General features: G+C 43.2%; 1 protein-coding gene across 3 annotated transcripts in view; it reads right to left on the bottom strand.

Annotated features, from left to right (window-relative positions):
- Positions 1-17,262, bottom strand: part of LOC125310286 (aldo-keto reductase family 1 member B10-like) — a 28,985-nt gene that overhangs the window by 2,861 nt on the left and 8,862 nt on the right. For all 3 annotated transcript variants that reach the window (XM_048267574.1, XM_048267573.1, XM_048267576.1), the window contains 4 exons: positions 12,564-12,686; positions 9,318-9,424; positions 9,103-9,184; positions 4,682-4,764 (listed from right to left, as the gene is read on the bottom strand). In XM_048267574.1, the coding sequence (XP_048123531.1) occupies positions 4,682-4,764; positions 9,103-9,184; positions 9,318-9,424; positions 12,564-12,686 (395 nt within the window). The remainder of the gene's footprint in view (positions 1-4,681; positions 4,765-9,102; positions 9,185-9,317; positions 9,425-12,563; positions 12,687-17,262) is intronic.

Below are 17,262 nucleotides of genomic sequence, written 5' to 3'. Positions count from 1 at the left end.
TGAACAACTACACTACCCACAACCACCCTGAACCACTACAATACCCACAACCACCCTGAACCACTACACTACCCACAACCACCCTGAACCACTACACTACCCACAACCACCCTGCAGACACACCATCAGCAACTACACTACCCACAACCACCCTGAACCACTACAATACCCACAACCGCCCTGAACAACTACACTACCCACAACCACCCTGAACCACTACAGTACCCACAACCACCCTGAACCACTACAATACCCACAACCACCCTGAACCACTACAATACCCACAATCAGACTAAACGACTAATGGTGTGATCCATTTGTCCATCCTACTCGTCTTACAAGTAGTAAATTGTCAGAAAGACCGGAAGTTACGCAAAATTACACGATAAGCCTATTTCAAGTCGTCTGATGAGAAGCTCATTCAAACCAGAGGACCCCCAAGATCGGCAGAGAGTGCTTAAGACTTGAAAATAAAGATGACTGCCGCTGCCGCCCTGTTTGTGCTGCTTTACTCTTCTTCTTACTGCTTAGCAAATGTGAATTACTCGCACACATTTCAACCAATTACTCGCACACATTCCAATCAATTACTCATATACATTCCAATCAATTACTCATATACATTCCAACCAATTACTCATACACATTCCAACCAATTACTCATACACATTCCAACCAATTACTCATACACATTCCAATCAATTACTCGCACACATTCCAACCAATTACTCGCACACATTCCAACCAATTACTCGTACACACTCTAATGCCTCAAGGGTATGTGCTATGTTGTCTTGTTGTTCGTGGTATATCTTGGAATGTGTTGGTAAAAGTGGCTTGCTGTGTTGCTAAAAACAAATGCTAGACAACACTACGCTACTCAAGGTGAATACACCAAAACTGTGTAAACTCAACCGGAGCCAGGGTCAGACTGGGAGCAAAATTTGGCCCTGATAATTTTCTCCTGGACCGGCCCACCACTGGACCGACAACCCCCCCCACACACACACACACACACAAAAAATCCCTTCCATAAATAACAAACACACAGTATTATGCTGTAGCAACACTTCATAAACTGAACCCAAACATTTAGATTTGGACCTATAGCCTAATCACAATAACACGGGGTCCGGGGTGTCTCTCCGGATTTAAAAAAAAAAAAAAAAAATAATCACACCGTTTTAAAGTGATTTGAAATTGAGAGGGACAGGATTCAGGGATGGGGTACTAAAGACAGGCTCATCTTCCGTCTGTCTCACGTCATGTTACCCCATGCATTAAACCACATGTCACTGCTTGACTAAATGAAAAATATAGGCTACTGAACATGGAGATAGTCATAGTGGACAGAAATTACGTTTTGTGCCAACATGTTGTAGAAACACAACCACAGCCATTAGGCCTATTTGGTGCAAATCTTCTCCTTTACTTTGGTTATAGTCCACGATTCACATTAACTGTAGGCCATCACCACAAGTGTAGGCTATACTAAACGTTTTTGCCCTAGTTTGTGTGCCATCATCACATTTTGCAATACCTTCGTTACTAACCAGTTGATAGCCTACTTTTTACCTGCATCGATTCGCGATTGATTGTGCATCTAATGTAACACTCGGTGGAGAGACCACTTTCAAGTTTCACTTTTCGTTTAGAGCTAAAAAGGATAGGCCTACTATATGGGAAATACTTTTGAAGTTCCTTTTGAGTAGTCTCAGCTCCAAAAATGAATGGGTTTTCTTTAACCTGCGCTACACTTTTCCACCAAGTTTGTTCCAAAAATTGTAGGCTACCCGTAGTTTTTTTTATGTTGACAGAACCGCACTACAGTAGGTGCAGTAGCCTAAATGAGCTCTTGGTAGCGCGTGCAACTATGTCTATAAAAACAATATATTTATGGAATAAAACTAGACCTCTGATTGTTTACGGTTAAACTGCAATAATGTTAACACCAGCCAGCGGAGGGCACTTATACAGCCTAGGCTACCATGCACTCGAACTAGCGGCTGCTTGGACAAATCCACTTGAGGGGTGGGGCAGGGGGGCGCGATCGTAACACACACTGAACCTGTCATTAAGAGGCCAAAATGATTGACCTGTCACCCCCCAAGCCAAATGGATGCAACTGCATTTATAGGCTAGGCCTAGGTCTACATAACGGGCCGCAAATAGGCTAAATAACTTAAAAAAAAAAAAAATCCCGGAGGTCACCGGCCCACATGTAGACCGGCCCACCGGGCATTAGCCCGGTTGTACAGATTACCAGTCCGAGCCTGACCGGAGCACATATAGCTCTGTCTTAGAGAAAGTGACATCATTTAACAAATGACAGGTTGTCCCAAGCTATCACCACAAACAAATGGATCACAGTCTATACCTGCAGACACATCAGCAGCAATCAGCAACTACATTACCCACAACCACCCTGAATGACTACAGTACCCACAACCACCCTGAACAACTACATTACCCATAACCAGACTAAACAACTACAATACCCACAACCAACCTGAACAACTACATTACCCACAACCAGACTAAACAACTACATTACCCACAACCACCCTGAATAACTACAGTACCCACAACCACCCTGAACAACTACATTACTTACAACCACCTTAAACAACTACATTACCCACAACCACCCTGTGTCTTTTAGAGTTCCGCAAGCTGGCACCATCTCATGTCATGTGGAGACAATTTAAATCATCAACAAGAACTTGAATCTGAATGTAAAATCGGATTAATCTGATTAACGTCTAATAAAGAGGCTGAGCTGAGCTGATATCTGATCAATAACAGTTGAGCTGAGCTGATCAATAACAGTTGAGCTGATATCTGATCAATAACAGCTGAGCTGAGCTGATCAATAACAGCTGAGCTGATATCTGATCAATAACAGCTGAGCTGATCTGATCAATAACAGCTGAGCTGATATCTGATCAATAACAGCTGAGCTGATCAATAACAGTTGAGCTGAGCTGATCAATAACAGTTGAGCTGATATCTGATCAATAACAGTTGAGCTGAGCTGATCAATAACAGTTGAGCTGAGCTGATCAATAACAGTTGAGCTGATATCTGATCAATAACAGTTGAGCTGATATCTGATCAATAACAGTTGAGCTGATATCTGATCAATAACAGTTGAGCTGATATCTGATCAATAACAGTTGAGCTGATCAATAACAGTTGAGCTGATATCTGATCAATAACAGCTGAGCTGAGCTGATCAATAACAGCTGAGCTGATCAATAACAGTTGAGCTGATATCTGATCAATAACAGTTGAGCTGATCAATAACAGTTGAGCTGATATCTGATCAATAACAGTTGAGCTGATCAATAACAGTTGAGCTGATATCTGATCAATAACAGTTGAGCTGATATCTGATCAATAACAGTTGAGCTGAGCTGATCAATAACAGTTGAGCTGATATCTGATCAATAATAGTTGAGCTGAGCTGATCAATAACAGCTGAGCTGATCAATAACAGTTGAGCTGATCAATAACAGTTGAGCTGATCAATAACAGCTGAGCTGATATCTGATCAATAACAGCTGAGCTGAGCTGATCAATAACAGTTGAGCTGATCAATAACAGTTGAGCTGAGCTGATCAATAACAGTTGAGCTGAGCTGATCAATAACAGTTGAGCTGATATCTGATCAATAACAGCTGAGCTGAGCTGATCAATAACAGTTGAGCTGATCAATAACAGCTGAGCTGATCAATAACAGTTGAGTTGAGCTGATCAATAACAGTTGAGCTGAGCTGATCAATAACAGTTGAGCTGAGCTGATCAATAACAGCTGAGCTGATATCTGATCAATAACAGTTGAGCTGAGCTGATCAGTAACAGCTGAGCTGATCAATAACAGTTGAGCTGATCAATAACAGTTGAGCTGATCAATAACAGTTGAGCTGAGCTGATCAATAACAGTTGAGCTGATCAATAACAGTTGAGCTGATCAATAACAGTTGAGTTGAGCTGATCAATAACAGTTGAGCTGATCAATAACAGTTGAGCTGAGCTGATCAATAACAGTTGAGCTGATATCTGATCAATAACAGCTGAGCTGAGCTGATCAATAACAGTTGAGCTGATCAATAACAGTTGAGCTGAGCTGATCAATAACAGTTGAGCTGATCAATAACAGTTGAGCTGATCAATAACAGTTGAGCTGATCAATAACAGTTGAGCTGATCAATAACAGCTGAGCTGATCAATAACAGTTGAGCTGAGCTGATCAATAACAGTTGAGCTGATCAATAACAGTTGAGCTGATCAATAACAGTTGAGCTGATCAATAACAGTTGAGCTGATCAATAACAGTTGAGCTGAGCTGATCAATAACAGTTGAGCTGATCAATAACAGTTGAGCTGATCAATAACAGTTGAGCTGAGCTGATCAATAACAGCTGAGCTGATCAATAACAGTTGAGCTGAGCTGATCAATAACAGTTGAGCTGATCAATAACAGTTGAGCTGAGCTGATCAATAACAGTTGAGCTGATCAATAACAGTTGAGCTGATCAATAACAGTTGAGCTGATCAATAACAGTTGAGCTGAGCTGATCAATAACAGTTGAGCTGATCAATAACAGTTGAGCTGATCAATAACAGTTGAGCTGATCAATAACAGTTGAGCTGATCAATAAGCGAAAAGGAAAAATACCTGGAAGTTCTCTTTGATCCGCTGGGGTTGGAGGACTTTGGAATAACAGCCACATTCCTCTGGACGTGGAACCGGATTAGAACCTGCAGAGAAGGGAAACCCAGATTAGAACCAGATTAGAACCTGCAGAGAAGGATTCTGTTGAGTTCACACACACACACGCACACTCACACACATGGTACCCCTCATGTGATGTCAGCGTGGAAATGCTTTCTATGCTCCAACATCTCAAACACACACACACAGAAACACAAACATACTGTTCATTCACCACATCTCTCTCTCTCACACACAACACACCAACACCCCTGACCTGAGCTGCAGTCTTGCTGGCTATGGTTTTAATCACACACACAACAAACACCCCTGACCTGAGCTGCAGTCTTGCTGGCGATGGTTTTAGTCACACACACAAACACACACACACAAACACCCTGACCTGAGCTGCAGTCTTGCTGGCTATGGTTTTAATCACACACACAAAAACACCCTGACCTGAGCTGCAGTCTTGCTGGCGATGGTTTTAGTCACACACACAAACACACACACACAAACACCCCTGACCTGAGCTGCAGTCTTGCTGGCTATGGTTTTAATCACACACACACACAAACACCCCTGACCTGAGCTGCAGTCTTACTGGCGATGGTTTTAGTCACACACACAAACACCACCACACCAAGATGGCGGTAGCGTGCACACACGCGACCTTTTACCTCTCTGTCCCAACCGTGACGGTGTTTTGTTGCTTAAAAGTGTTTGTCCAAAAGTTTTACGGTTTCGCCTCTCGTCTTACTACGCCGCACTACAAGTACAGCAGGCAGTTTTAATTGACATCTGCAAAAGCAAGTTTTGCAGCGTTCTGGACTTTGCAACAGAGACGCTTAAAGGAACTCGACTACTCCGCCTGCAACAACACCGACTTCGCCTGCTACTCCTCCCCGAAAGAAAGCGTCCGGAAGGTGTCGCGAGGAAGCAGAAGAGGGGGCAAGCGCTGAGGCGTCCGGGCCAGGCTAGCGCCAGCCCAACTTCGCCCAGCCATACCATCCATTCTCCTGGCAAATGTAACGATCACTGGACAACAAAATGGATCACATATAACGACTGCTGAGATCAACGAACCGACAGTAAGTAACTGCTGTGTGCTCGCGTCTTCACTGAGACTTGGTTAAATGACAACATTCCGGACTCTGCTGTACAACTGGAGCAGCTAGCATGCTATCGAGCAGACAGGGCCATTGTAAAGGGAGGTAAATCACGAGGAGGAGGAATCTGTGTTTACATCCGCGGCGAATGGTGCCGGGACACTGTAGTAGTATGCAAACACTGCTCACCACTGGCAGAGTTTATGATCATAAAGTGCCGTCCTTTTACCTGCCAAGGGAAATTACTCGCGATTCTGCTAGTCGCGCATACATCCCGCCCACCAACAACAACGATAAGAACGCTGCTCTTAGTGAACTGTACCAGGCTGTCAGTGAACAACAGACGGCACACCCCAGACGGTTTCACCATCTTCACTGGAGATTTTAACCATGCTGATCTCAAAACTGTACTTCCAAAGCTACACCAGCATGTTGATTTTCCAACAAGAGGAGATAACATCCTGGACCTGGTCTACACTACACACAAAAGGAGCATACAAAGCCACCCCCCCCACATTGGACTTTCAGACCATATCACTGTTATGCTAATGCCCGCGATACAGACAAAGGGTAAAAGCGAACAAACCGGTTAAGTAGCAGGTAAAAGTGTGGCCTGAGGGAGCCTCGATGCTCTTCAAGACTGCTTTGACACAACAGACTGGGAAATGTTTAAGCAGGCAGCCACTTTACAACAACCGGACAGACATAGAGGAGTATACAGACACTGTAACCTCTTACATCACCAAATGCATCGATGATGTGACCCACACAAAAGACATCATCACTTTCGGGCTAACTGGAAGCCATGGCTGACAGGGGGATGTCCTCAGGCTGCTGAGGGCCAGAGACAAAGCCTACAGAGCTGGGGATGAAGCTGGCATGAAACAGCGAGAGCCAACCTGTCCCGTGGCATCAAGGAAGCAAAAAGGAATACACTCACAAGATAACTACCCACTTCAAAGACAGCAGGAACGCACAAAGCCTATGGCAGGGCATTCAGGCCCTCACGGACTACAAGCCCCGCCACAGAGCTGTGAGAGCAACATCCCTCTGCTCAACAACCTGAACCGTTTCTTTGCTCGCTTTGAAGCACAAAACAGCACCTGCCCACAGAAGACACATCCCCCTCTACATGAGCAGCCCCTGTGCCTCTCTGCCGACAGCGTGAAGAGGACACTTGCTGCTATCAACACCGTAAGGCAACAGGTCCAGACAACATCCCAGGTCGCGGCGCTGAAGGACTTCGCGGGGAGCTTAAGGATGTCTTCACAGACATCTTTAACACTTCCCTGAAGCAAGCCATCGCCCCATCATGTTTCAAAGCTGCCACCATCATACCTTTGCCGAAGAAAACTGCTCCATCCTGCTTCAATGACTACCGCCCTGTGGCACTGACACCCATCATCATGAAGTGCTTCGAGCGGCTTGTCATGTCACATATCAAAGCCATTCTCCCCCACCCTGGACCCCTTCCAGTTTGCATACCGAGCCAAGCCGGTCTACAGAGGATGCAATCTGCTCTGCCCTCCACCCAGCCCTCACCCACCTGGAAAAAAAAGAGACTCATATGTGAGATTGCTGTTTATAGACTTCAGTTCTGCATTCAACACCATAATACCACAACAACTCATCTGCAAACTTGACAAACTGGGACTCAGTACCTACCTCTGCAACTGGCTACTGGACTTCCTCTGTCAGAGGCCCCAAGTAGTAATGTTGGCAACAATACCTCAAGCAGCATCACACTGAGCACAGGGGCCCCCAAGGCTGCGTGCTCAGTCCGCTGCTCTTCACCCTGCTGACGATGACTGCACTGCAACCTACAGCAACAATCACATAGTGAAATTTGCTGACGACACAACTCTGGTGGGTCTCATCACTAAGGGCGACGAGACTCAATACAGGTTGGAGGTCGACCATCTGACCACGGGTTTGATTGTTGTTGGAGATTTTTGTTGACTTCCGGAGGTCACACCCAACACCTGCCACTGACCATCGACGGTGCTGTGGTGGAGAGAGCGAGCAGCACCAAATTCCTGGGGTGCACATCAGTGAAGACCTCTCCTGGACCACCAACACTGCATCACTGGCTAAGAGAGCTCAGTGCGCCTGTACTTCCTCTTGAAACTCAGGCGAGCAAGTGCTCCACCAGCCATCATGACCACATTCTACCGAGGCACCATTGAGAGCATCCTCTCCAGCTGTATCGCTGTGTGGGGCGGAAGCTGCACTGAATACAACAGGAAAGCCCTGCAGCATAGTGAACACAGCTGGAAGGATTATTGGTGCTTCACTCCCCCCCTGAAGGACATTTACACCACCCACCTCACCCGCCCAAGGCTGACCAAAATTGTGAGTGATGCAAGTCACCCCTCTCACAATCTGTTTGATCTACTGCCCTCTGGGAAGAGGTACAGAAGCCTCAGGCCCCAAGACTACCAGACTCACCAACAGCTTCATACACCAAGCTGTAAGGATGCTGAACTCTCTCCCTCCTCTCCCCCCCACCCTCAGCTACATAACATCCTGGACATTGGACCCAAAATGGCAGCCTGCACTACTCCACTTGCACACTTGCACACTTGTACACTTTACAACTTGGTGTTGTTGTCTTGAAAACACAACACTTCTGCTGCTCTTACATAACTTGCACCACTATGCCACTTTCTTTTCTTACTTAGGTCAAACAGAACTACCCAAGCCTTTTATTGGCCTGACTTTGCACTAGTATTTTATTGACTGTCTATGCACAATTTCAACCAAATTTTGCTGCTCTTATTTTTCATTATTATATGTGCCCTCTTATTTACTTATTTACTTACTTTTTTGTTTACTTGAATGTTATGTTTGTCTGTGGACCTAAATTGGCAAAATATGTCTTGTCTTCACCGTGGGATAGTGAGAAACGTAATTTCGATCTCTTTGTATGTCTGGAACATGTGAAGAAATTGACAATAAAGCTGACTTTGACTTTGACTTTGACCTGAGCTGCAGTCTTGCGGTGCTTGCTGGCGATGGCTTTAATCACACACACATGCCCCCCAACACACACACACAACCTGAGCCCCCGGTGCTTGCTGGCGATGGCTTTAATCACACACACACCCCCACACACACTAACCACTGACCTGAGCTGCAGTCTTGCGGGTGCTTGCTGGCTTATAGTTTTAATCACACACACACACACACACAAACCACTAACCTGAGCTGCAGTCTTGCGGTGCTTGCTGGCGATGGCTTTAATCACACACACACACACACACACACACCACTAACCTGAGCTGAAGTCTTGCTGTGCTTGCTGGCGATGGCTTTAATCTTTGGGTCTTCTAGCAGTGATGGCTCATCTGGTTTTGCCCTGAATCACATTTCATGATTTAGCTCATTTATTAATACGGGTCTAGCTGAGAATGTGTGTGTGTGTGTGTGTGTGTGTGTGTGTGTCTCACCATGGTCTGTCTGGTGTGTGTGTGTGTGTGTGTGTGTCTCACCATGGTCTGTCTGGTGAGCCCAGAGGACTGTAGGCAGTCACACTGATGCCTTTTGAGTGGCAGTAGCTGATCAGCTTCTCCTGGGTCAGGTACGGATGGCACTCAATCTGGGGAGTGGACAGAGGAAGACAGTCGTGTGTGTGTGTGTGTGTGTGCATGTAGGTGTGTGTGTGTGGGTGTGTGTGTGCATGTAGGTTTGTGGGTGTGGGTGGTTGGTTCGTACGTACGTGTGTGTGTGTGTGGGTGGTTGGTTCATACGTGTGTGTTAGGGTTGGGCGATATGGACAAAATATAATATTCCAATATTTTTTGTGATTTTGACGATAACGATAATTAGTCGATATCCTTTTTTGTAAAAGTCTGAGTTACTTTACAGCTCATTATTTATGAATAGCATCAGTACAATAATAACCAATAACCTAACCTGTGACTTTTTAACCAACTCAACCAATGCATTGTCACTCTATGACACATTCCAATTCTGCCCCCACTTGAGTGTGTGGCGATGACATGAGAAAGTCTGAAGCTGAAGTTCCTTTCAAAAACCTTTACTTAGGATTCACTGTAAAATGAAGCAGACCAACAGAGTGCATCTCAGTGATTTCCTTCGATGTTTTGTTTAAGAGCAATCATGTAGGCTAGCATTCCAGAATAGAAACTAATGTGTTAGCTTATGGCTAATGTATATGAGAAATCCCATAGAGATGCTAACGGTTAGCATAATCGATAAACATAGATATTTAGAGCGAACTTCAGTCCATTTACAAAAGGGTTACATGAGAAGAGTTTGTTGCTTACAACTGACTATTAAAATACTTAAAGGCTAATGTTTTCTCTCCATATAATACCGTGTAGGAAAAAAGGTGACTCATCAATGCTACTTGAATAGAAGTAGCTGCACAAAATCCCAAGTAGCCTAGCCTACCTCTCACTGCACAAAATCCCAAGTAGCCTACCTCTCGCTGCACAAAATCCCAAGTAGCCTACCTCTCACTGCACAAAATCCCAAGTAGCCTACCTCTCACTGCACAAAATCCCAAGTAGCTACTCTTGCTGCACAAAATCCCAAGTAGCCTACCTCTCACTGCACAAAATCCCAAGTAGCCTACCTCTCACTGCACAAAATCCCAAGTAGCCTACCTCTCACTGCACAAAATCCCAAGTAGCCTACCTCTCACTGCACAAAATCCCAAGTAGCCTACCTCTCGCTGCACAAAATCCCAAGTAGCCTACCTCTCGCTGCACAAAATCCCAAGTAGCCTAGTCTACCTCTCACTGCACAAAATCCCAAGTAGCCTACCTCTCACTGCACAAAATCCCAAGTGCTACTCTTGCTGCACAAAATAAACATTAGGCGTGCGTGTGTCAACGTGGAACCACTATAGCGATCATGTGACACTTGCTCTGCAGCAGCCAGGGGCTTCTCTCGCATACACCTCCTGGATTTAGTGAATGTATGAGGTTTCAATGCCTGATTTTGAGTGTTATTTCCCCATAAGTAATTTAAATACTCGATAATGTAAATTTGCAAATCGTTAAAACAACAATCACGATATTATCGCAGACAATATATATCGCCCACCCCTAGTGTGTGTGTGTGTGTGTGGGTGGTTGGTTCGTACGTGTGTGTGTCTGTGTGTGTGTGTGTGGGTGGTTGGTTCGTACGTGTGTGCGTGTGTGTGTGTTTGTGTGGGTGGTTGGTTCATACGTGTGTGTGTGTGTGTGTGGGTGGTTGGTTTGTACGTGTGTGCGTGTGTGTGTGTGTGTGGGTGGTTGGTTCCATAGCCGTGGGAAGTGGGGGTGCTGGGGGTAAAAGCACGCGTATTTATGTCATAGGCTGCCACTCACGATCAGCCCTCCATCCCCCTATTATTCTATTATGCACTAAAATGTTCCATTAGACCTGGAGATCTAAACAAAAACTAAACAAATTAACAAAACAAAGCTGAGGGAGATATCCTATGGCGCTAGCTTTATGGTACGACAATATGCCATATTAAGTACCTGAATATTACCGTGAGCTGAAGGAGCTGAACACGGGCCGCCTCGATCTTCAGCTTAAAATGATGCATAGTGTTATCGGGGAGTCTCGGCGCACCACGGTGAAAGGTGGCATGGATATTGAGTAAGCTCCATCCACAAACAAGAGCTCTCTTCAGCGAGGTAGATGAACTTATTCATCTGTGTCTTTGCGTGCCTGTTTCAGTGGCCTCCTCAGAGCGTGCTTTCTCTTCTTTTTGAAAGTGTAGGTTAAAGGCTACACTGTCCGTTTATAATGTCAGCATTTGTTGTAGGCTATATTTGTGATATGTGGATCAATTTAATGTAGGCTAGCCTATGAATATTGCGTTGTGTAGGCCTATGTTATGCATATGTTTTGAGTCAATGTGTTCTGTCTAATATGCTGTGCGATAGGGTCTTTAGCCTGTTTTGACACCCATGTCAGAAGCGCCAATAATTATTAAGTTTTATTAATGTTGGTGTTCAACAGTTTTATATTTCACGCGTGTTCACCGGCCAATTTCGTGCAAGGCTACAGCAACTTTGTTACCTTACTAGTGTAGTGTCAGATAGCAGACGGTTACTTTGCTTGCGTTAGTATCAATCTGTGGTTTGCGACATTTTGTCGCATTTTTTCTGTAGTGTAGCCATAATGTTCTTGACAGTAATGTATGCCTGTGCTGTGTGTCATGCTGTTGTTCATTAACAGAGAAAGGCGTTTAAATAAAATACAATAACTTTTTTTTTCCCCCCACTACAGCACCCCCAACCAAAACTCACTTCCCACGGCCCTGGTTGGTTCGTACGTGTGTGTGTGTGTGGGTGGGTGGTTGGTTCGTACGTGTGTTTGTGTGTGTGTGTGTGTGGGGTGGTTGGTTTGTACGTGTGTGTGTGTGTGGGTGGGTGGTTGGTTTGTACGTGTGTGTGTGTGTGTGTGTGTGTGTGTGGGTGGATGGTTGGTTTGTACGTGTGTGTGTGTGTGTGTGTGTGTGGGTGGTTGGTACGTGTGTGTGGGTGGTTGGTTTGTACGTGTGTGTGCGTGTGTGTGGGTGGGTGGGTGGTTGGTTTGTACGTGTGTGTGTGGGTGGGTGGGTGGTTGGTTTGTACGTGTGTGTGTGTGTGTGTGTGTGTGTGTGTGTGTGTGTGTGTGTGTTTGCTTACCTGGTTGGAACTTGTTAAAAGTGTGTGTGTATTTGAGTGAGTAGGTGTGTGTGTGTGTGTGTGTGTGTGTGTGTACGGGGCTACCTGGTTGTTGGCAGGCTTGTACTTGAGTCCGGGCTTGTTCAAGATGGCCTCAATCTGCTGCTGGTTGAAGTTGGAGACGCCAATGGCTTTGACCAGTCCACAGTCCACTAGCTCCTCCATAGCCTACACACACACATAAACAACACCAGATTTACATCAAAGTGTGTGTGTGTGTGTGTGTGTGTGCGCGTGTGGTATTTGAAACATTGAACATTGTCTATGTCCATGGCAACGACTGGCATACAAATAAAGTAAAGGTTTGACATTAGATCTGAGGTTTTTTTTTTAATACATAATGTTTTTGAACAGTTTACTTAATGAGCTTCTAACAAAAGTAGGGTGATAAATATTTTATGTTTTGGCTCTTCAGTTGAGTTCAAAATGAAATGGACACAACAAAATAACAAACACTTGATTTTTAAAAAATTTAGTCGTTTAGATTAGTCGATAGAAAATGAGTCGTTAGTGGAAGCACTAGTATATGGGCTCTATCGTGCACACCAGCGCAATTGACTTTGTATACTCGCACTTTTGTCTTTCCTATTTTGCAGTCAGCGCATATTGGAATTTTCCCTCCACAGGTACGTGCCTGTAAATTAGGGAATTCGATTGCGGTTCAGCTTAAAAGACGGGCGTGTTCGGCGCTAAAACGTTCACTGTTGATATTTTGCAGTTTCAGAAAACAATTCGCCACAGACCAGGAACTCCCTGGTCTAAAGTCAGTGGCGCAAATTCAGATGCTATTTTAAGGGCGCATGCATGACCACAGGCCTGCAGGAATGAATGCTATGCACACCGATCTACAGACACCCCCGTGCACAGACGGAAACATTCAAAGCCTTGATAATATTTGTCCGTTTCCCGGTTTTGTTTGTGCATTGGTCACCTAAATATTTAGTAGCCTATATAGTACAACATCTACATGCAATATCTTTACAACAACAACGCCTAATTATGACCTATTAATTTGGACAACTTTATACAGCCCTATAAAGGCTAAAGTTACCTTTAGTTTTGTTCCAATTGACCATTGTGTATGGCTTTAAACATCGCGTGCGCTTTAACATCAGCCTAAGCCAGGGGTGGGCAAACTTTTTGGCTCAAGGGCCACACTGGGTTTTGAAAATTGGCCGGCGGGCCGCACAACCACCAGCGGGCCGGATGAAAGTGCTTGGCGGGCCGGAGTTTGCCCACCCCTGGCCTAAGCATTATTCCAGCTGCGCTAAGGTTTTAATCAGCATCATTTTGCCAACCTTGTTGTAGCCCATCTGAAATAACTCTTACCTAAGCATTATAACCATTATTAAGGTTTTAAGCACCATCATTGTGCCAACCTTGTTGTAGCCCATCTGAAATAACTCTTACCTAAGCATTATAACCATTATTAAGGTTTTAAGCACCATCATTGTGCCAACCTTGTTGTAGCCCATCTGAAATAACTCTTACCTAAGCATTATAACCATTATTAAGGTTTTAAGCAGCATCATTGTGCCAACCTTGTTGTAGCCCATCTGAAATAACTCTTACCTAAGCATTATAACCATTATTAAGGTTTTAAGCAGCATCATTTTGCCCACCTTGTTGTAGCCCATCTGAAATAACTCTTACCTAAGCATTATAACCATTATTAAGGTTTTAAGCAGCATCATTGTGCCAACCTTGTTGTAGCCCATCTGAAATAACTCTTACCTAAGCATTATAACCATTATTAAGGTTTTAAGCAGCATCATTGTGCCAACCTTGTTGTAGCCCATCTGAAATAACTCTTACCTAAGCATTATAACCATTATTAAGGTTTTAAGCAGCATCATTGTGCCCACCTTGTTGTAGCCCATCTGAAATAACTCTTACCTAAGCATTATAACCATTATTAAGGTTTTAAGCAGCATCATTGTGCTACCTTGTTGTAGCCCATCTGAAATAACTCTTACCTAAGCATTATAACCATTATTAAGGTTTTAAGCAGCATCATTGTGCCAACCTTGTTGTAGCCCATCTGAAATAACTCTTACCTAAGCATTATAACCATTATTAAGGTTTTAAGCAGCATCATTGTGCTACCTTGTTGTAGCCCATCTGAAATAACTCTTACCTAAGCATTATAACCATTATTAAGGTTTTAAGCAGCATCATTGTGCCCACCTTGTTGTAGCCCATCTGAAATAACTCCTACCTAAGCATTATAACCATTATTAAGGTTTTAAGCAGCATCATTGTGCCAACCTTGTTGTAGCCCATCTGAAATAACTCTTACCTAAGCATTATAACCATTATTAAGGTTTTAAGCAGCATCATTGTGCCCACCTTGTTGTAGCCCATCTGAAATAACTCCTACCTAAGCATTATAACCATTATTAAGGTTTTAAGCAGCATCATTGTGCCAACCTTGTTGTAGCCCATCTGAAATAACTCTTACCTAAGCATTATAACCATTATTAAGGTTTTAAGCAGCATCATTGTGCCAACCTTGTTGTAGCCCATCTGAAATAACTCTTACCTAAGCATTATAACCATTATTAAGGTTTTAAGCAGCATCATTGTGCCCACCTTGTTGTAGCCCATCTGAAATAATCTTACCTAAGCATTATAACCATTATTAAGGTTTTAAGCAGCATCATTGTGCCCACCTTGTTGTAGCCCATCTGAAATAACTCTTACCTAAGCATTATAACCATTATTAAGGTTTTAAGCAGCATCATTGTGCCCACCTTGTTGTAGCCCATCTGAAATAACTCTTACCTAAGCATTATAACCATTATTAAGGTTTTAAGCAGCATCATTGTGCCAACCTTGTTGTAGCCCATCTGAAATAACTCTTACCTAAGCATTATAACCATTATTAAGGTTTTAAGCAGCATCATTGTGCCAACCTTGTTGTAGCCCATCTGAAATAACTCTTACCTAAGCATTATAACCATTATTAAGGTTTTAAGCAGCATCATTGTGCCATAGTTGTTGTAGCCCATCTGAAATAACTCTTACCTAAGCATTATAACCATTATTAAGGTTTTAAGCAGCATCATTGCTGCCTTGTTGTAGCCCATCTGAAATAACTCTTACCTAAGCATTATAACCATTATTAAGGTTTTAAGCAGCATCATTGCTGCCTTGTTGTAGCCCATCTGAAATAACTCCTACCTAAGCATTATAACCATTATTAAGGTTTTAAGCAGCATCATTGCTGCCTTGTTGTAGCCCATCTGAAATAACTCCTACCTAAGCATTATAACCATTATTAAGGTTTTAAGCAGCATCATTGCTACCTTGTTGTAGCCCATCTGAAATAACTCTTACCTAAGCATTATAACCATTATTAAGGTTTTAAGCAGCATCATTGCCACCTTGTTGTAGCCCATCTGAAATAACTCTTACCTAAGCATTATAACCATTATTAAGGTTTTAAGCAGCATCATTGCTACCTTGTTGTAGCCCATCTGAAATAACTCTTACCTAAGCATTATAACCATTATTAAGGTTTTAAGCAGCATCATTGCTACCTTGTAGTAGCCCATCTGAAATAACTCTTACCTAAGCATTATAACCATTATTAAGGTTTTAAGCAGCATCATTGCTACCTTGTTGTAGCCCATCTGAAATAACTCTTACCTAAGCATTATAACCATTATTAAGGTTTTAAGCAGCATCATTGCTACCTTGTTGTAGCCCATCTGAAATAACTCTTACCTAAGCATTATAACCATTATTAAGGTTTTAAGCAGCATCATTGCTACCTTGTTGTAGCCCATCTGAAATAACTCTTACCTAAGCATTATAACCATTATTAAGGGTTTAAGCAGCATCATTGCTACCTTTGTTGTAGCCCATCTGAAATAACTCTTACCTAAGCATTATAACCATTATTAAGGTTTTAAGCAGCATCATTGCTACCTTGTTGTAGCCCATCTGAAATAACTCTTACCTAAGCATTATAACCATTATTAAGGTTTTAAGCAGCATCATTGCCAACCTTGTAGTAGCCCATCTGAAATAACTCTTACCTAAGCATTATAACCATTATTAAGGTTTTAAGCAGCATCATTGTGCCCACCTTGTTGTAGCCCATCTGAAATAACTCCTACCTAAGCATTATAACCATTATTAAGGTTTTAAGCAGCATCATTGCCCACCTTGTTGTAGCCCATCTGAAATAACTCCTACCTAAGCATTATAACCATTATTAAGGTTTTAAGCAGCATCATTGCCCACCTTGTTGTAGCCCATCTGAAATAACTCCTACCTAAGCATTATAACCATTATTAAGGTTTTAAGCAGCATCATTGTGCCAACCTTGTTGTAGCCCATCTGAAATAACTCCTACCTAAGCATTATAACCATTATTAAGGTTTTAAGCAGCATCATTGCCAACCTTGTAGTAGCCCATCTGAAATAACTCTTACCTAAGCATTATAACCATTATTAAGGTTTTAAGCAGCATCATTGTGCCAACCTTGTAGTAGCCCATCTGAAATAACTCTTACCTAAGCATTATAACCATTATTAAGGTTTTAAAGCAGCATCATTGTGCCAACCTTGTTGTAGCCCATCTGAAATAACTCTTACCTAAGCATTATAACCATTATTAAGGTTTTAAGCAGCATCATTGCCAACCTTGTTGTAGCCCATCTGAAATAACTCTTACCTAAGCATTATAACCATTATTAAGGTTTTAAGCAGCATCATTGTGCCAACCTTGTTGTAG

The sequence above is a fragment of the Alosa alosa genome, chromosome 17 (genome assembly GCF_017589495.1).
Source record: "Alosa alosa isolate M-15738 ecotype Scorff River chromosome 17, AALO_Geno_1.1, whole genome shotgun sequence".
Classification (NCBI taxonomy): Eukaryota; Metazoa; Chordata; class Actinopteri; order Clupeiformes; family Clupeidae; genus Alosa; species Alosa alosa.
The sequence above is the reverse complement of the archived record's forward strand: the minus strand, read 5'-3'. Positions and strand labels throughout refer to the sequence as shown.